Here is a 21,036-nt window from a genome sequence, read left to right as displayed (position 1 = left end):
ACATCGACGTCAAAATTACGTCACAGAATGGGTCAAAAATGAAAGTCATTTTGACGTCAAAGTGTCGATGTCAATTTGATGTCAAGATTTTGACCTCTGCTGATGTCATTTTGATGTCAATTCTACATCTATTTGACATCAGGATGTTATGATGTTGATGTCATTTTGATGCTATTTTGATATTCCAGCCGGCATTTTAACGTTGATTCACCATTGAATTTTATCTTTTATAGATAAAAACACATTCTTTCAAACAGTTTCCAGTTAGTAGTGCAAAAGTGGAATATTCCAAATATAAAGTAAAATCATAAAATAAGATAACAAAATCATGTTTAAAAGTCATTTTATTTATAACTGCAAATATGAATTTTGTTGTTGGTTTAGTTGACAGTCTTTTTATGGTCACCACCACCCATCCATTCTGGCTTATGCACTTAAAATATGATGACAGCATCTAAAGAGGAAAAACAAACCACATGTTATTCCGTTGTCAAAAATGCTATGTTTTTTTAGCCCATGTATAAATTTTTTTTATTGCACATTAAGGCAAGATGTGTGGGTAACACTTTATTATAATGTTCATTAGTTAACATTAGTTCTGGTATTAACTAACATCAACAAACCATGAGCAATACATTTGTTACAGTATTTATTAATCTTTGTTAATGTTAGTTAATAGAAATAAAGCTGTTCATTGTTTGTTCATGTTAGTTCACAGTGCGTTAACTAACGTTAACCAAATTTTAATAAAGTATTAGTAATTGTTGAAATTAACATTAATAAAGATTAATAAATGCTGTATGATTGCAGTTCATCATTAATTCATGTTAACTAATGTAGTTAACTAATATTAACTAATGAACATTATTTTAAAGTGTTACCGATGTGTGTTCTTTAATGGTCTGACTAAAAACATAGCATAACTGTCTGATGAAGGAAGAAAGCTGTTGTGTTTACAAATGTGACAATGAGCTTTAATTAAGATAATCTACAGTGCGTTCAGAAAGTATTAACACCCCCTTCACTTTTCAATGTTGTTATGTTGTTGCATGATACTTCAATTGTTTACATTTTTTTCTCATAAAATTGATTTTTAAAACGTTTGCAAATGTATCAAAAAAGAAAAACTGAAATATCATTTTTACATTATACATATTCAGACCCTTTGCAACAATACCTGGAATTTAGCTCAGGTGTCTCCTATTGGTCTTGATGTTTCTACACCTTAAAGGGTTCTGATGAACACAAAGATATTTTGAGGAATGTCTGTAACCAAACTGACCAGAAGCACCATTGGCTTCCATAGTAGGATAAAAAAATATTATGGAAGTGAATGGTGCTTCTGATCGGTGTTGCAAAGCTTGCTGCATCACACCCAAAAAGACCTGAGGCGGTAACTGCTGCTTCAAAAGGTGCGTTAACTAAGTACAGAGTAAAGGGTCTGAATACTTGGGTGATATTGACTTTATATTGTTACCGCCCCAAATTTAGATGCTAAACAAAGCAAACATTGACTGTTTGCCTTATGTGTGGGTCAAACAGCCTCTTGTGCAGTCATGCAGTCACTTACCAATGAAAGCTAAGATGGACTCCAGACCTTCTGGACTGTCTGTGAGAGACTTCAAACTCAAACCAGACCAGCAAGGCATCACGTTGGCAGACACCCCTACCTGATCAAAAAATTTTGATTAGGAGATGTTCTTGTCCTATTTTTAATACACAATTTACAAACTTACCACAGATAATCTGGCAAAGCAAAGACTTATGAAACAGCATCTTCCCAAATCTCCTCTTCAGGCTCATCTTGGCTATCATGGCATTTAATAAAGTCCTTAAAAAAACATATTTCATTAGTACAGAAACATACAAAAAACTGGCCCAAGTACAACTATTAAAAATAAAGAATGTTTCCATTTTTTGTCACGGGACACCATTATTATTTACTTACTTTTTGAGGGGTACAGATTTTGGCTTCTGGAAAGACACATGACTTCACCAAGTTGCACGGTGATCTGCCTACAATAAAACACATAATAAAATAAAAAACAAGTCATAGCCCCTTTTAACATAAATTGTGAAATACAAAACACTGCATCTTAATTATTTGGATAACTAGAATTTGATCTGAATACAATCCAAAACAAGTACAAAATATATTGTAAGGTTCCATTAAAACATGATAGCTTGGTGGTGGATTACAATGGTTGGTGGTAACTTTAATTTTATAACTCATGGACATAGCCATCATTTTAAAAGTGATGATTAGAGCCATAATACATATGGTAAACTGCAGCCTGCGGTTGGCTTGAACTGATTTTGCCAAGTGGTTGATGTCCTCAGGGCAACATATTGTGTTGACCCAAGGACAACAATTTTCTAAATAAAACCTAAACCCACCTCAAACCCCAACCCTAACCAAACCCTAAAATCAGATGGACATGATAAGTGAAAAACAATGGTATAGAAACAGCTAATCCTGGTTGTAAGCTTAAACTTAAAACAAACTTTAAACTTATTTCTGAAATCTGATTGGTTGATTGAAATGTTGTCCCAAGGTCAACACAATGTTGCCCTGAGGACATCAACCACCCGGCAAAATCAGGAGAGCCCTGCGGTTGCGTGCACGTCACAAACTATGAAAAAATATAAAGTACAATCTCCCCCAGCGAGATATCTTCAAGTTTGTGTGAACGCAAACAGCCAGGAGATTCAGAGTTAGAGCGCTATTTGCAACTGATATCAGTGATGACCCGCTAGCTTTCGAGCAGAACAAAGGCAAAATATTCTTTCTTGGTCACTCAAGGTTGTGAAAAAGTATCAATCTGCGCTACCCGTACACCATCAGAACATGTTTTTAGTGCTGCTGGAAACATTATAACCCCAATAAGGTTTCTCACTTTTTGTTTCATGGTTTGAAGTGCTACAATAAACACACACATAGGCGCCAATCCCGTGGGTGCTCAGAAGCTCGGCTCTAGCACCCAGCAAAATGGCAAAGCACATATGCTCAGTTTATTCACATTAAAGGTACGGTTTTCCCTGATCGCAACTTTAGTTAGTGTGTAATCTTGCTGTTTGAGCTAAGGTATTATTTATGCTCTAAGTTCACTGCCAAGCAATATATTCCCCTTTCAAACTGTCGGAGTCAATGGAGTGACTTTTATCGGCGGAACGAAAAGGGCAAAGATCCTTCCGCCCGCATGAATTTTAATGAAACACCAGGTCGGTTCCGGCCAACTCTGGGTAAACAAATCGAGGATTAGAAGGATCAGGTGTGTTAAGCAAGTGTGGCAATCGATGATTCGGCTTTGAAGAGGAGAGGAGGCCCATAAAAAGGGCGTGAAAGAAACTGAAGGAGAGCAGTTGTTCCACGAGTTCGCTTTGGGAGCCCGCTGGATTGTTGTGAAAGGGGGCGGGTGAGGGCAAGCCGGAAAAACGAAACGAAGAGTAAAGACGAGCATCTGGATGAAGGAAGCCAATGGCAGATGAAAAGTAGCCTTCAACGAAGGAGTGAAAAGCCACGTTTGTTCCGGCGTTCGCGGAAGAGCGAAGCGGAGAAACCACGGTGGCCGAAAAGACGCGTCTGGGTGCTCGTTTTCCGTCGATTCCTGTGTGTGAAGAGGAGGTCTATGGTGTGTTTGGAGAGACATCTTTTGTGTGGATTTGTAGGCTGGGCGAAATCAAGACGGGAGAATTGGGCTGAAATAAAGACGGAGATAAGTGCTGAACTCATTTATACTGCAGTGATGCGCTGTTGATTCTACAGTGTATGTTGAAGGAATCTTATATGTCGAAAGGATGGAGGAGTCTGCATAAACAAGGCCCTGGATGGTTGGGACATCTGTTAGGAAAAAGGGAAGAAGGAGTTAAAGGAACAGTGCGATACGTTGGAGTTTGTCTTGTTATCACTCTGTCACTTGCAATATTAACCATACTGTCCTCTTAGTTTGTCTTTGTTCCCTGATTGAGTGTGTTAGCCCCCAGCTTGTTGTGAAAATTCATTGACACATTGGAGTCGGCCGAGGAAGGGGAGGGCTCAAGTAGTCGTGGCCTTGACGTTTACATATGGTTGTCTTCTGCCTTAGTCATCGAACGATACAGGACTCTGAACACGGCCCAACGGGTGACCCTGACCTTCATCACCGTGAGTGCGTGGAGTGCGGTGGGTGCTGTGTATTGTCAGTGTTGTCAGCGATCACTTCCCAGACTGAAGAAAGAGACCTGTTTCCGAAGAGCAGAGTGGTGGCACTGGACAGCTGTCTTTTATTCCTATACGACTGGGACCGATTCAACTCCCCCCCGCCTGTGGTGGCGCCTCGACTGTAGCAAGTAAGGCTGGGCTGTGAACATTGTGTTCGACATCTGCAGAGGGAGAGCTTGTATCTATCTATTTGTGTTGGGGGAAAAGTGTACTTACTGTTGTTGTGTATAACTATACACGTGTCGAGTGTTTCCAGATGTCAATCTATGTCCATATCTTCTGCCTGGTTGTCTGAAAGAAAGTTGAGGTGAAGTGGCTGGCCCCGCTCTTGTAGCACGCTGTACCGTACGACCCCCCACCTCCATCTACCTACCTCTGTGACCCCATCTAGTGGGTGCGTTTGTCTAAACAACAAAGCCGCCTCACCCGGTGCCTCCATCTGCCCCTTTCCTGCCTGAAGCTAAGAGGTGGTGTAATCCTCCTTGCATGTTCCTTGAAGTATTGTTATTGTCGAAGAGATTGTGTGTCTTTGCTGCTAGCCTGCAGGTCCGAGCCAAGGGCTCTGTGTCGTCGTGGGATTGTGTTATCCTATGCCCTGAAGTCAGCGCCTAAGTGGTCGTCGTAAGTCTGTCCAAGAGAGGAAGACTAGAAGTCCTTGTGTGCCTATACATCTGCTCCAACCACCAGAGTGTGAAGAAGGATAAGCCCTGTACATCCGCCCATTCCCTTGCCGGTAAGTTCAAGTTGCAAAGCTACTTACCAGTGTACCCACCTGTATACCTCCCTGTATGCCTAAAAGCTAAAAGCCCAGTGTACTTACCTGTATACTCCCCTGTGTACGTTCAAAGCTACCTACCAGTGTACCCACCTGTATACTCACCTGTGTACGCCCAAAGCTACTTACCAGTGTACCCACCCGTATACCTCCCTGTACGCCTAAAGCCCAGTGTACTTACCTGTATACTCCCCTGTGTACCCCAAAAGCTACCTAACAGTGTACTTACCTGTATACCTCCTTGCACGCCCAAAGCTACTCACCAGTGTACGCACCTGTATACCTCCCTCTACGCCTACAGCTACTCCCCAGTGTACTCACCTGTAGACCTCCTTGTACGCCCGAAGCTACTTACCAGTGTACTCACCTGCATACCTCCCTATACGCTCAAAGCTACTTACCAGTGTACTCACCTGCATACCTCCCTGTACGCCCAAAGCCACTTACCAGTGTACTCACCTGTATACCTCCCTGTACGCCCGAAGCTGCAAGCCCAGTGTACTTACCTGCTTACTTACCAGTGTACTTACCTGTATCTATCCTTCTGAGCTCAGGAAAAGAGGCTAGAAACGTTCACTTGTAGTTCACCTGTGAGACGCAAAGAGAGGAAGCCGGGAAGACTTACCTGTAGTTCACGTGGAGACGAAGAGAGAGGGAAAGTCAGGAAGACTTACCTGCAGTCCACGTGAAGAGTCAGAAGTGACTCGGATCACTGTTCCCTCAGTTCCAGAAAGCTCACCATTTTAAGAACCCTTCCCCTTTTCCCTGTTTTTAATTAAATAAAGACTGTTACATTTTATTCCTCTTGTCTGTTTGGTCATTGGGGCATTTTGGGACGTCCTCGGGGTGGAAACAGAAGGAGGAGCATGACCCGCGACAGGGGCGGTTCGCTCCACTCCCACCTGTGACAAAATCCTACAGCGAACGGCCAGTTTGTACTACAGCCCTCTACTTCCAAGTTGAATGATGAGCTTTGACTAACCTCTGCCCACAGGAACACATCAGGCGTCAGCTAAGCTCAAATGGCTCTGGCTGCACAATTAATTACACACGATTGTCACGCGCATTTCGTCAGTAAAGCCAGTTCCTTTATAAGTAATAAATCACCATCAGCTACTTTCATATGAAGCGCCATTTACTACACAGACCCGTAGTTTACTGACAAAAGGGGAAATCATTGCCGACTATGAATGCGATATTTATTTCCCCTTTTGTCAGTGAACTATGGCGCTGTGTAGTAAATGGCGCTCCATCTGAAAGCAGCTGATGGTGATTTATTACTTATCAAGAAACCAGCTTTACTGACGAGATGCGCGTGACAATCACGTGCCATTAATCGTGCAGCCCTAGCTCTGGCTAAGCTAAGCTGCTGTCAAAACACACTAAACAAACTACACAAGCAGAACTCGTCACATAATTCTGAAGGAGGGACTTCATAGAACAAGGAAGACATCAGCCCGTTGTGAGGACAGTGAAAACAGCGCTATACAGTAAATTGTGTGAAAAATATTGTTTTTTACACACAAAACATGAACACAATCAAAAACACAGAAAAAACATTACCTTTAACTTTAATATTCGCATCTAAAATCACACGAAAACGTGACTGCACTGCTTTCCACCTCTTCAAAGCTTTTGAGCGCTCCAGAGCACCAGGGGTTGCTAAGTAAAGCTGGAGGTTGTGATGAGCACCCACCGGTGGAAAAAGAAATTGCCGCCTATGAACACACACGTTTGTTAAGAAACATCATATATGATCTTTGTTTACATTTTTTATTTTTAATATATATATATATATATATATATATATATATATATATATATATATATATATATATATATATATATATATATATATATATATATATATATATATATATATATATATATATATATATATATATATATATATATATATAAAGATATATACCTCCCCCCTCACACAAACACATTATATAATTATGTATGGTAAAATACTGTCACAGCCATAATAAAGATAAGACAGAAAGAAATGCTGTTATGTACACAACCACAAAGATCCATTTTGTCTGTCAATATGAAGCCTCTTTAAAACTTGCATCAACATCCACTCTGAACTATGAATTAACTTCTGTGTCTGTCTATTGAAAACGAAGTGTCTGAAACATGCATATACTATAGAGGGAATAGTGACATACAGAAGAAATTAAGTGCTGTGCTGAACAGTGACCATTGCATACTGAATTATTTTCTTATATTTTCCTAATGACAATGATAAACCAGTACTGAGAAACAAGTAGCAGGTGTTTTTAAAAAGCTCACCTGTGAAGTTTCTTATGTTTGTGTGTCATCACGTTTCTGACCTGACAACTCTTGTTGTCTGTTTCTTGTTCAATCCTGACAACATATAAAAAAGTAAAATTAGTGCAATAGTAAAAGATAATTCTATAAATGATGACCTTTATCAGAATGTAATGCATACACTTGCATAATGCATTTAAGTATATACTGTAAAATATCAGGGTTAACATGTCACAACATTACCTGATCCAGACAGATGTAATTGCTGTTGATGCATTAAAATCTCAGCATTGACAAGATCACCATCACTATGTTTAATTTGAAGGGCTCTGATAACAAAGACATTACAAAAGATTTATAAAAATACACTGAAAACAAGAGCACATTTATATATAACTAATATTTTCAAGTTTCATTAAACGTGCTAATTATTCATCAAGAGAAGTAAGCAAAATAGCACCATTACACTTCATTTCAATTCAAATAGCACATACCAAAAACTTACACTGCTTGACTTTTTCTTACAAGGGAGTTAAGAGTCTATTTTCTTCTTTAAATCATGGATACAGCGCGAGCGACCGCAGGTACAAGCATAAGCGTGTGACGTAACGTGTGATTGCCTGATAAATGCAGTTATTGCAAATTCGCGAGCCATAAAACACCAACATATCATCTAACTTTAAGTATAAACACTTAATCAGTAACACGAAATTAAGCAAGCAGCATTAATTAACTGACCGCACTCATCCAGCTGCCATGCTGCTCCTCTTTACAAATGACTCTGACAGAGGTGTCTGTGGCGCCTGTAAGACCTCTCGGATAACTTAAACTGACTGAACTACGATATCAACGCTTTTCTACCGAACAGTTGTCCAAAAAGCCCTTACATTTATGTGCTTTTCTGAAGCAATAAACAACAATGTGGTTAAGTTGATAACACCCGATATAATATTAATTGATTAATATTCATATTACAATCATATTAATGTAACCGTAGTCCAATTTCGGCGGGAATAGCGAATCAACCATTATAACGGATACGTTTACAACTTACAGAAAAACACAATTAATTGGCATCGTGCTTTTTGTCATACAACATTTTATGTGTGAATAAAATTATGTTACGCGTTTTAAACATTGACTTATTGACTTGATATTTCCTTACCTCGATGCACTTCTCGATGATCACGCAGACAGCCGTTAAACTCTCCAGTATCGTGTAATCTCGCGAGATTACCTCGCTTCTTTTTTGTCAGGATCAAACATTCCAAACTGACTTGTATGAATGAAACATATAAACGTCTTGATGTTATTTTATTATTAATGGTATTCTTCAAATTTATATTTAAAATGTTATATTTTAGACACTGTGATGAAAATATAATAATAATAAAAAACAATAATAGTTTATTTGCACGTGTTTATTACATTTTTAACTCTCCCCATTACAACTTTCAAGATGTTAAAAATGAGTCGCATTGATTTACCATGAATAATAAATATACTTTTTCAGACATTGTTTTGACATAAATTTAACATCAATTTGACATCTTATTTCCTGACATCAAATCAACATCAATTTAATGTCAATGATATTGACCTGAGATATAGGGACCACAAAAAACATGTCAGTTTGATACCTTTGTTGGGCCTCTTTACAACCACAAGGAAATAATTACAAAATATAATGAAAATATGCATATTCATGCACGTCATACATGGTGGTCAAAATCTTGACTATTTGTTGATGTCAAATTGACGTCAAGGTGCCCGCTGGGTTAAGTTATTTCGTTTTTACCTCAGCCCTATCAAGCTAGCCACAACGTCAATCACGTTTTCCGCCATTTACCTCAACCACTCTCACCGCAGAAATTCGGGCCATTAGACTGTATTAATATTAACGGTCTATGATCTTCGTCTTTTCGTGTTTTATGGCAGCTCGCATCCAGTTTGTTGCATAATTAGGACTTCATGAAGGCTTACAATGTTTTGTTTTTTGCCCGCCCACTGGAAATCAAAACGTGATTGGTCGATTTGCCCGTCACTCTTCACACCAAAACACATAGCTTGGCCTTCCCTGGGATTCATGAAGTCCTAACCAATGGATGAGCCAGATAACCGGGCCTTAATAGAGACAGACGATTCTGATTGGATTAGATGTTTTCATGACATGAACCTGACAGTAAGCTTAACGTTAGAACATAGATGAGAGAAAATATATTACATGTATTGTATTAAATTGAATTAAATAGAAATAAAAAAATGTAAAAACATATTTTTATTGAATATTATTTATTTGTATTATTATAATAAAAAATATTTTTATAAATTTTTTAGGCCTTCTCTGAAGGCGTAGAAGGCCCTGAAGGTTCCCCACTGTATATATATATATATATATATGTTATATTTGAGGTAGACAGACAGGCTCCAGAAATGCGTCCATTAAAGGATAATTCCGGTATTTAACACTTTAAATCTCATTTCTGGTTTGTTTTGGATGAACTACAGTGATGGACACAGAAATTCTGACAATGGGTCGTGTCTTGACTTTTTGACTCGTTTAGAAGCGTCTCTTGACTGCTTCAGAATGGAAGTCAATGGCCATGCACAAAACGTCATTAAAATGACACTTAACGTTCATTTTCAAAACTGTACTACTCACCGAGTGGTTTGTGGTGTTCGTTGATGATTAAAAACAAATATATTGGCGCAATAACTGATTTCAATCCGTGTTATTTGCTATAGTGGAACTATTTTTTCAGATACCTCACAACCGCGTATATACTTCCGCTCTATATTTGAGTCTGAAGCATGAATGAACGTAGTCCAACAAACTGTAATAAAACAATAGCATACTTTCAAAATCAAGTTTATTTATTACACTTACACCATCCAATATGTTTTTTTCATCGGTAGAACAATAAGGAAGATATTTTGCAGAAACCCCAGTGCTCCGTCATGCAAGTCAACAGATCCGCACACTTTAAGAGCTAAAGCATAAACAGATCCGCACAGTTTAAGAGCTAAAGCATATATATCCAATACAACAGTAATCCCCCATAACTCCGTGTGACATATTGACGTCTTGTGAAGCAAATCAATCAGTTTTTGCAAGAAACTGAACGTTATTTACAACATTATTAGCGTGAATGCCAAAGCAGGAAGCGCGTTTTCCGTTTGAGGCGATCTCTTCTACTGGGGCCGTTTGGTGGCTGTTGGCTGTGGATGTTGGTCTCTCTGCGCCACCTATAGAGCGGGAGCGTGAAGCGCACTTCCTGCTTGGCAAAAGCCCTGCATGTCACGGTACGTATAAACCGGATTGTAGTAATAAAAGGAAGAACCCAAACGCAGAGGAATGTATGAAAAATATAACTGTATTTGAATAAACTGAACAAAACAAACCCACGTGGGGGTAAAACAGAATATGAAATAATAACACTGTGTTGGAACACAAATCAGAAACTGAGAATTACAGGAACAGACAATGGAGTACATAAACACAGGATATACAACAACGCACGCACACCACACAGAGAACACAAGGGCATTAAATAGACAGCACATCAATGGGGAACAGGTGAACATAATTAATCACTTAAGACATGATTACATAAGGGAGTAGGGTAAAAGTGACAAGACACTGGGAATACGTGTTACACAGATATGATGTGAATACACACGTATTCCCACATAAAACAATGCTGCCCTGGTCCTGCCCTCTGGATAATAACCAAGGTCAGGCAGGACCATGACAGCCACAAAACACTGGGAACACGTGTCACACAGATATAATGTGAACACACGTGTTCCCACGTACACACACACTGCTGCCCTGACCTTGCCCACAGAACATAGACCTGATCTACACTAAGGTCTGGCAAGATCACGACAGCAACAAGACACCGGGAGCATGTGGCAGCCACACACAGAATGTGATCCCACATGTCCCCACACAGAACATGATACTGCCACGGTCCTGTCAGATGCACTCAGACCTACATCTAGCACGGATGTCTGACAGGACCATGACAGTACCCCCCACTTAAAAGACGGATACAAGACGTCACAAACAAAAACAAACAAAAACATTAAACACGAGGAACGAAAGACTGCACAACAGAAGACAACCACGACAACATTACTACAAACAACAAAGGTAAACACACATATGTGACAAACGGGTTGGGATGGTGTAACAAAAATAATAAATGATGAAGGGGAGGTGGGGAAAAAACAGGGGAAACAAAATGTCCATGGGGAACCCGAGTCATAAAGTCCTGCGGCTGAGAAGCCGACTGGTGACTTGTCCCCGGCTGCGTCGGCGGGTGACGTGTCTCCGGCTGCACCGGCGGGTGACGTGTCTCCGGCTGCACCGGCGGATGACGTGTCTCCGGCTGCACCGGCGGATGACCTGTCTCCGGCTGCACCGGCGGATGACGTGTCTCCGGCTGCACCGGCGGATGACGTGTCTCCGGCTGCACCGGCGGTTGACGTGTCACCGGCTGCACCGGCGGGTGACGTGTCTCCGGCTGCACCGGCGGGTGACGTGTCTCCGGCTGCACCGGCGGGTGACGTGTCTCCGGCTGCACCGGCGGGTGACGTGTCTCCGGCTGCACCGGCGGGTGACGTGTCTCCGGCTGCACCGGCGGGTGACGTGTCTCCGGCTGCACCGGCGGATGACGTGTCTCCGGCTGCACCGGCGGGTGACGTGTCTCCGGCTGCACCGGCGGATGACGTGTCTCCGGCTGCACCGGCGGGTGACGTGTCTCCGGCTGCACCGGCGGGTGACGTGTCTCCGGCTGCACCGGCGGGTGACGTGTCTCCGGCTGCACCGGCGGGTGACGTGTCTCCGGCTGCACCGGCGGGTGACGTGTCTCCGGCTGCACCGGCGGATGACGTGTCTCCGGCTGCACCGGCGGTTGACGTGTCTCCGGCTGCACCGGCGGATGACGTGTCTCCGGCTGCACCGGCGGGTGACGAGTCCCCGGCTGCACCGGCGTGTGACGAGTCTCCGGCTGCACCGGCGTGTGACGAGTCCCCGGCTGCACCGGCGTGTGACGAGTCTCCGGCTGCACCGGCGTGTGACGAGTCTCCGGCTGCACCGGCGTGTGACGTGTCTCCGGTTGTGCCGGTTCCGAAGCCCCCTTCGTCCTATTCCTTCTCCGTCTGGAGACTGGACGGACCTCTGGTGAAGGCGTGGTCTCCGGTGCCGAAGAGACGGGAGGCGACCTCCCCAGTCTGACAGCCCCGGTCCAGATGGCTCTCGGGTTGGATTGAGTCTGGCGGGATTCAGCCGATCCGGGCGGTCGCCGCCTGGCATTACCTTCGGACCCGCATACGAGTGGGTCATAGAACTCGTAACCCGACTCGTATGCGGGGCGGGATCTCCTTCCCCGAATCGCCAGGCGGCTGCCAGCAAACATCCCTGCTGGGTTCAGTTGGGTGCGTGCGTTCTGTCACGGTACGTATAAACCGGATTGTGGTAATAAAAGGAAGAACCCAAACGCAGAGGAATGTATGAAAAATATAACTGTATTTGAATAAACTGAACAAAACAAACCCACGTGGGGGTAAAACAGAATATGAAATAATAACACTGTGTTGGAACACAAATCAGAAACTGAGAATTACAGGAACAGACAATGGAGTACATAAACACAGGATATACAACAACGCACGCACACCACACAGAGAACACAAGGGCATTAAATAGACAGCACATCAATGGGGAACAGGTGAACATAATTAATCACTTAAGACATGATTACATAAGGGAGTAGGGTAAAAGTGACAAGACACTGGGAATACGTGTTACACAGATATGATGTGAATACACACGTATTCCCACATAAAACAATGCTGCCCTGGTCCTGCCCTCTGGATAATAACCAAGGTCAGACAAGACCATGACAGCCACAAAACACTGGGAACACGTGTCACACAGATATAATGTGAACACACGTGTTCCCACGTACACACACACTGCTGCCCTGACCTTGCCCACAGAACATAGACCTGATCTACACTAAGGTCTGGCAAGATCACGACAGCAACAAGACACCGGGAACATGTGGCAGCCACACACAGAATGTGATCCCACATGTCCCCACACAGAACATGATACTGCCACGGTCCTGTCAGATGCACTCAGACCTACATCTAGCACGGATGTCTGACAGGACCATGACACTGCATTAACGCTGTAAAATATTTATATATATATATATTCAAATCTCAAAACTTAAAAAATCGAATGTCAACCCACGGAACGAATATTCGAATATTCTGGTCCAGCCCTACAAATATGGGAAAAATTTATTATGAGAGATACCAAGAGAAAAAACAACAACCACATGTAAACAACAGTCCCTTTTCTGTTTCCCGGCGGCGGAGTGATATATCAGCGAGCAATAAGTCTTCCAGAGAAGTCAACGGAATTTTACAAAATGCCAAATAAAACACGACAGAAACTGTATTTCGCTACACAACTTGTTTTTAATCATCAACGAACACCACGAACCACTCGGTGAGTGGCGCAGTTTTGGAGGTGAACGTTGGGTGTTGTTTTGGTGACATGTTTGTGCATGCCCATTGGCTTCCATTCTGAAGCAGTCAAGAGATGCTTCTAAACGAGTCAAAAACTCAAGACACGACCCATTGTCAAAATTTCTGTGTCCATCACTGTAGTTCATCCAAAACAAACCAGAAATGAGACTCAAAGTGTTAAATACCGGAATTATCCTTTAAGCTTTATCCGCATTGTAACGACGCTGCTTGCGCATCCACTGTCCAAGCACAATAAACGCGTGAACTAATGAACAACAACAGTTTGTTTTTTATATATTTTAAGTGTAATGCACAACCAATTACTTGCACGACCCACTTTATTCCCCTGTGCAACGCACTTATTGGGAACCCCTATATAAATTATCCTTTCAAGTGACGGCATAGCGGATGAATTGGAGCAGTTTAAACATGATAAGTTTGGAAATAAAGTTGCGGGTTTTGCACGGGTTTGATATAAAATATAGAAGGTTGAATTTAGTTGTTTGCAATTTGAAATATTTTTAACAGATATTCCTAATAAATTTAACTTGAACTATTTCTAAAATGTTTCTTTAATAAAGAACACCGCTATCTCATAACGCAGCGAAACCTAGTACATAAAGTGAATAATTGATTGTCGAGCAATCGAAATCAACCTATTCAGAACCTCCACCATGGACAGCACCCGCTAAGGTCGAACTTAAGAAGGTTTACTTTAAGCAACATCCTAATCGGAGAACACACGTAGGAAAGGTATACCTGTAGTTAAGGTGTACCTTTTGAGTCTTCGTATTGCGCTAAGAGAGAACGTTATCGGAGAACGCACCCCTGATTCTATCCGATCTGATTAATCTGTTAGGTTATATTCAGTTAGCATATCTATAATTTATTTGGGTCCTAAGCCATGAAGTGATTTATAAACGAGTAACAATACTATTCTAAATGTAACAGGAAGCCAGTGTAAGGACCTAAGGACTGGAGTGATGTGCTCCAGAATTCTGACAGCAGTGTTTTGTATGAGCTGTAGTTGTCTAATGGTTTTTTGGAGATCCCAGTAAGGAGTCCATTGAAGTAATCCACCCTGCTTGTGATGAAAGCATGAACAAGTTTCTCTAAGTCCTGCCTTGTGACAAAACAACTAATTTTGTTAATATTTCTGAGATGGTAGTAAGCTGATTTGCTTATCGCTTTCACGTGACTACTGAAATTAAGATCAGACTCTAAAATTACACCAAGATTTCTGAATTTATGTTGTGTCTTTAGACCCCTAGAATCAAGGACAGTTTACCACCACTGATATTTTACCTGAATCAGAGTTTAATCGAATATCATTTATTATCTTTATGAGCACTGTCTCTGTGCCGTGATGCTGATGGAAGCCAGATTGAAAATTGTCCAGATAGCCATTTGAGTTTAAGAATTTGTTCAGCTGATTGAAAACAACCTTTTCAATAATATTGCATATAAAAGGAAGATTTGAGATTGGTCTGTAGTTGCTAAGTATGGTTTTGTCTAAGTTACTCTTTTTTAGGAGAGGCTTAACAACTGCCGTTTTTAATGACTCTGGAAAAGTGCCTGTGATCAGAAAGGTAATTACTATTTTTAAGAGGCGAGTTTCTAAACAGTTAAGTACCTTTTTGAAAAAAGATGTGGGGAGCGTGTCAAGGCTGCAAGTTGATGCTTTAAGACATGGGTCACCAAACTCCTGCCCGCCACCCCCCTTTGATCGGCCCCCCAGCCCATCTGCCCCCCACTACTTGAACTGGCCCTATGAGGCAATTTTATTTTTTAAATTGTTTTTTGGAAAGTAATAACATGTTAGTATCTAGTATTTTGTTAATATTTTTAAGTTAAAAAATAATATTTAGTTATAAAATTAACTATATTTGCAGAATTTTCGTCACCCGACATGCTCGTGATCAAGCAGTGACAGACAACGCACGTGCAGATAACTGTCAAAGAACTGGCAGTATTCAGGACAGCGAAATGGCTAACGTTAAACGAAAAGTGTTTAAAACATTTAACAGTTCAATTGCAATATTGTTTTCTGCATTGTCTATATGAATATTAAAATCGCCAGCAATAACAAAAAAATCAAATTCAGAGGAAATTGTTGATAAAAGTTCCGTGAATTCCTCAACAAATGCTGAGGTGTATTTGAGAGGTCTATAAATAATTGTAAACAGAATGCGTGGTGTAACATTTAGAGCAATACACAAATATTCAAAAGACTGGTAATCACCAAGTAACACTTGCTTGCATTAAAAGGCATCTTTGAATAAAGCAGCTATTACTCCACCTCTCAATTACTCCAACAGCTCATTGGGTATAATAAAAAGAAAATCTTAGAATCGTCCCTGATGCTACCCAATGCATTTGAAAGAAATTAGTCCAGGAGATTGCTTTTAAAATGATCTTTAATCGTAAAATAAATGGCCTATTCGATAACGTGGTTATGATTGAAAAGTGTTATGCAGTGGTACCATACAAGTGATGAAGCAATGGTCTGAGATATTCTCTCTCTGATGCAAAATTTCAATGTTATCAACATCAAGTCCATCAGTAGGAATTAAATCTAAAGTATGATTATGGTTATGTGTGGATCCTGCCACATTTTGTCTGATACCAACAGAGCTAAGAATATCCATAAAAGCTAGTCCTACTCCACCTTTTAGGCTTCATTTACATGAGGCATCAGCAAAAACGTTTCTCATTTACTTTGAATAGATGATGTCATGCATTGGCGAACTGAATTGTGGATCCGTCTGTGTCGTGTCACTGGCATTGCTCGCAGCATAAGTTACTAATGTAACTTGCCAACACCGGCATTAGCCTGTCAGATTGCCTTATGCAAATAACCTAGTGCAGATGCTAGCCAATTACATTCATGCAAGATCGATAGATTGCCAGGTTCAGGTGTGTTTGAATGGGGTTGGAGCTGAACTCTGCAGGAAAGTAGATCTCCAGGAACAGGGTTGGTCACCACTGCACTAGAGCTACACCAGCCATCACTAGCGCATCCAAACCGGCGTCCATTAGCTGTCAAAACAAAAGGCGCCTTTTCGTGTTGCAGTCCACTGTGAAAGGCTGTTGTCACTAGGACGCCCTACGTCAAGCGTTAACGCTGACACCCCAGGTGAATGGAGTGTTAGATTATACTGTGAATGTTAAAGTCACCAATGATTAAGTAACTACCATAACTATCAATTCAGACAGAAAATCTGCAAATTCTTAAGAAATTCTGTGTGTCAGCTCGGTGGTTTGTAAATAGTATCCAGAACAAAAGAAGAGCACAAAAAACTGTATAATTATTACAGTATTTGAAGTCCAGATTTAGGATTAAAAGGTTAATGACATTAGTAATCAAATTTGCCTTAATCTTTTGACATATAATTGGTCGTTGTATCATTAATACATCCTGCAAATTCCATATATTAAAGCTCTCTTTATAAACAAAGCAATACATTTAAACAATGCATTTCTAATCATTTTGGCCACCACAAGAGGGCATATGTCTTAGAAAAACTCTGTTATTATGTTATTCATGACCTATGGTCATTGTTGGTGGTAGTAAGTGCATTATTTACGGTGAACTTTTTTGTTTAATAGAGTGAAAAAAGCAGTGTATATACTTGTGCCTGTGAGTTTGTTTGTGTATCTGTGGCATTAATAAAGACACAGTCAGTGGCGGTTCTAGACAAATTTCACTAGGGGGGCCAAGGAGGGGCCAGTGTTTCACCAGAGGGGCACATTAAAAAATGGCAAGAAATTATATTTAAAGATTATAGGGGTGTTTACAGGAATTAGTTTAAAACAGGACTAGGCCTTAGTTTACTTAGGAAATATAACTCGTTTTAACAAACATGCCTTACTAAAAACATTACTTGTGTGCATTTTGAAACAAAACTAAGGGCACTGATGTATTTTAAGATATATCAGTGCAAGTTGTTTTCAGTTTGGGCATCTCTTACATTTATTTTAGTCTAGGACTAGTCTAATCCCTTTCCGGGAAACCACTTCTTAAACTTTATTTTACTTTACAATCATATAAATAAGAGTGAGTGCAGGTGCAAAAGAGGAGCTGGGGTCTCATCAGCTCCCTTGTTCAGTCAGGGCACTGTGATTAGGGAGTCTGCCATTACGGAAAACATTAGTTACCAAAAATTCCATGCAACGCAAAAAACAGTGAGCATTGATGGTCCCCATGTTCACCTGACCTTTTCTAAAGCCCTCCAACCAAAAAACATGTGAGCCTACTCAATAAACTTTTATATGCAAACTCTTATAAAGAAAAACGTTTGTTTTAGTTTACATATAAACACACATTACTAGACAGTTAGGGACCACAATCTACTCAATATTTAAAATAATATTATAGTAACATTTAATTATATTCCTCCAATTTTATGCATTTATACGTAAGAGCATAATTACAGCGCTTTTTACAATGTACTGTTTAAAAAGGCAGGAAGATGTTGGTTTTGCCGGTTGTTGATGAGTAACAGCTGTGATTAATCACAACGCGCTTAAGCAGCCACGTCACAGGAGAACAAATGAACAGTGTCCCAATGTCAATTGAGCTAGAGTCCTTACCAGTGCCCAAACCTGCATACACATTTACAACATCGGGAGATTGGGAACGAATTGAGACACTCGCCGAGCAGCACCTGCAGCCAGCTACAGTGGTTGGGTGCGCCGCTTTAATTTGCCCGTGTAGAATGTTGCGACGCATTAGTTCCACTTTTGGCGCTCGTGTGTAAAATCAAAATAAATTTATACTTTTTTATATGGTCAGCACGGGGTGGCCACAGGGGTGGCCAGGGACATGTCTACAGAGGCACGGCCACCCTTGGCCTCCGTGTAGAACCGCCACTGGACACAGTGTGCTTAAAAAGACTACTGAGAAGCTGTATCTGTGGTGAAACTGCATTAGTAGCAGCAGCATGTAGGCAGTTAATCACATAAGTGGGCAGGACACTGACCCAACCCTGCTGAAAAAAACAGCATCAAACCAGCATGGACCAGCATGGAAATTATGCTGGTCTATGCTGGTGGTCACCAGCATACCAGCACGAAAACACAACATATGCTGGTATGACCAGCATGGGATGCTGGTGCTAATGCTGGTTTAGCTGGTGCTAATGCTGGTTTTGTGCTGGTTTAGCGGGTGCTAATGCTGGTGCTGATGCTGGTTTGATGCTGGTTTAGCTGGTGTTCACTAGCAAACCAGCACCAAAACACAACATATGCTGGTCTTGCTGGTATGCTGGTTTTTTCAGCAGGGAAGCTGAATTCTCTTAAATGGGAAGCATAATCCTTCGATGAGGAGGAAAAACAGGGTAAAGAATAAATCATAAATTGCTTACATTTGTATGTTTTTTAGCACATAACAATAATAAGTAATATTGTAAGTACACCTCAGGGAACACACTAAAATATTAAAAAATACATGTCATTACCCCTTTAACTTCAAGCATTTTGTTACAAATTACAAACCCCCCTCTACCGTTCAAATGAGGCGCATGTCCCGCCACATCCCCTCAATTTTTTAAAGAAAAATCAATTATGTAATAATATTATTAAGATTAAAACTGTCTGGAGACAAGACCCCATGTCATATTTTGAATGATTATTACAAAATAACCTAAACAAATCAAAACAGAAAACTATAAATATATATTATATTGTGGTCACTGTTTTATAAATCAGTTTTTTTAACACATGCTCTTTAAACAGCATTTAAAGAGTTCCCATATCTTCTGGGGTCTGATTGGCTGCTTTTTATTTCAGTTTTTTTTAAATAATTTTTTTTTTATTGCAGTTTGTCAAGCACATTGAAACTCAATTCAAGGTAACCATCAAGCTGACAGTACTGTGAAGAAACCCGTTAGATGGACAGCTATTTTCATTCATGCAAGTACAGCTCCTGTAATCAAATGCAAAAGATAACCTTAATACCTTATTACTTTGTAATATGCAACATAAGAAAAACCTGAAGCTACTTTATAAAAGTAATTTTACATAAATTGTAAATATATTTAAAGGGACAATAAGTAGGATTTGCCCCCATCTAGTGGTGAAATTGTATTTTGCATTCAAACGACTAGTGCTTTCTAGTGCCTCGCTTTTCCAAATGCATGTTGCAACTATGGTAGCCGTTATGTAATCACTGATCTCCTTGTCCCTTTCAGCTAGTTCATGTGTTCTGAATGAAAACGCGTTTTGGAAACACATTGGTAGGCTAGTGCTTTTTGTCCCTCTCTGCTATTATAGTTTATCAGTATGGCGAAACGACATGGAAGTCTCCTTGGACTTACCCGTTCAATGAAAGTAAAGAGAAGAAATTCTAAGCTTACAAAGAAAAGTTAGATCACTGGCAGATGTCATTTGACACCAATGAGGACTTATTTATGAATAAAGACATTGATTTTGATTAATAAAACACTTAAAACCCTACTTACAGTCCCTTTAAACATATTTCTTTAACTCCCAACCATATTTCTGACAAGTATTCTGATCTTGACTTTATTATTCATTATTATCATATATCTTAAAATAGCACTATTATCTAACATATTAATCCTAATCTCCTGCTTTTTCTCTACAGGATCAAGGGATGATAGGAGCCATATCATGAGTGATGGATCCTACCTTAGATCCTCGTGTACAGAATGTTTTTATTATTGTGTTTTTAAGTTTATTCCTAATAATTTATTTAATCATAATCATTTTATAATCATTAGTTATCCATATAATTGATTATTATTATTATTTAATTATTATCAATTTCATTATTATAATTTTTATCATTATATTATTGTTTATTCATTTAATCACTCATTATATTTCTATTTTTTATATATCTTATTAATTTCATGGTTGTTCAGTCTTATATTTTTGAAGTTTCATGAGCTGTCCTGTGTGTAAACAGAGATAGATGAAAAGAATGTTTATGGAAGCTCAAGGTCTATCGGATGTTGCTATTAACTCATTCACCGCCAGCCTTTTTGAGAAAAGTTGCCCACCTGCATTTTTGTGATTTTAACAAAAGTTTCACAAAATTCCTTGCAGGAAAAATTATCTTCTATAAATATATAAACATACAAATAATATCAAATTAAAGAACACACCCTTTGCTTTCAAACAAACAATAAACAAACAAACAAAATGGGGAAAAACGTTTCATTATATATTTACTTTTTCCACATAATTTAACCACTGAAATATGGATATA

At 40.1% G+C, this 21,036-nt stretch overlaps 1 protein-coding gene across 1 annotated transcript in view; it reads left to right on the top strand.

Moving 5' to 3' along the window:
- The window catches only part of LOC129453105 (uncharacterized), a gene marked incomplete at its 5' end in the record, with an annotated part of 53,638 nt that extends 33,879 nt beyond the window's left edge, over window positions 1-19,759 (top strand). The window contains one exon of the mRNA XM_073862418.1: window positions 19,624-19,759. Within this exon, the coding sequence (XP_073718519.1) occupies window positions 19,624-19,680 (57 nt within the window). The remainder of the gene's footprint in view (window positions 1-19,623) is intronic.
- Between the last annotated feature and the right edge of the window lie 1,277 nt (window positions 19,760-21,036).

This window comes from Misgurnus anguillicaudatus, chromosome 23 (assembly GCF_027580225.2).
Source record: "Misgurnus anguillicaudatus chromosome 23, ASM2758022v2, whole genome shotgun sequence".
Taxonomy (NCBI): Eukaryota; Metazoa; Chordata; class Actinopteri; order Cypriniformes; family Cobitidae; genus Misgurnus; species Misgurnus anguillicaudatus.
The sequence above is the reverse complement of the archived record's forward strand: the minus strand, read 5'-3'. Positions and strand labels throughout refer to the sequence as shown.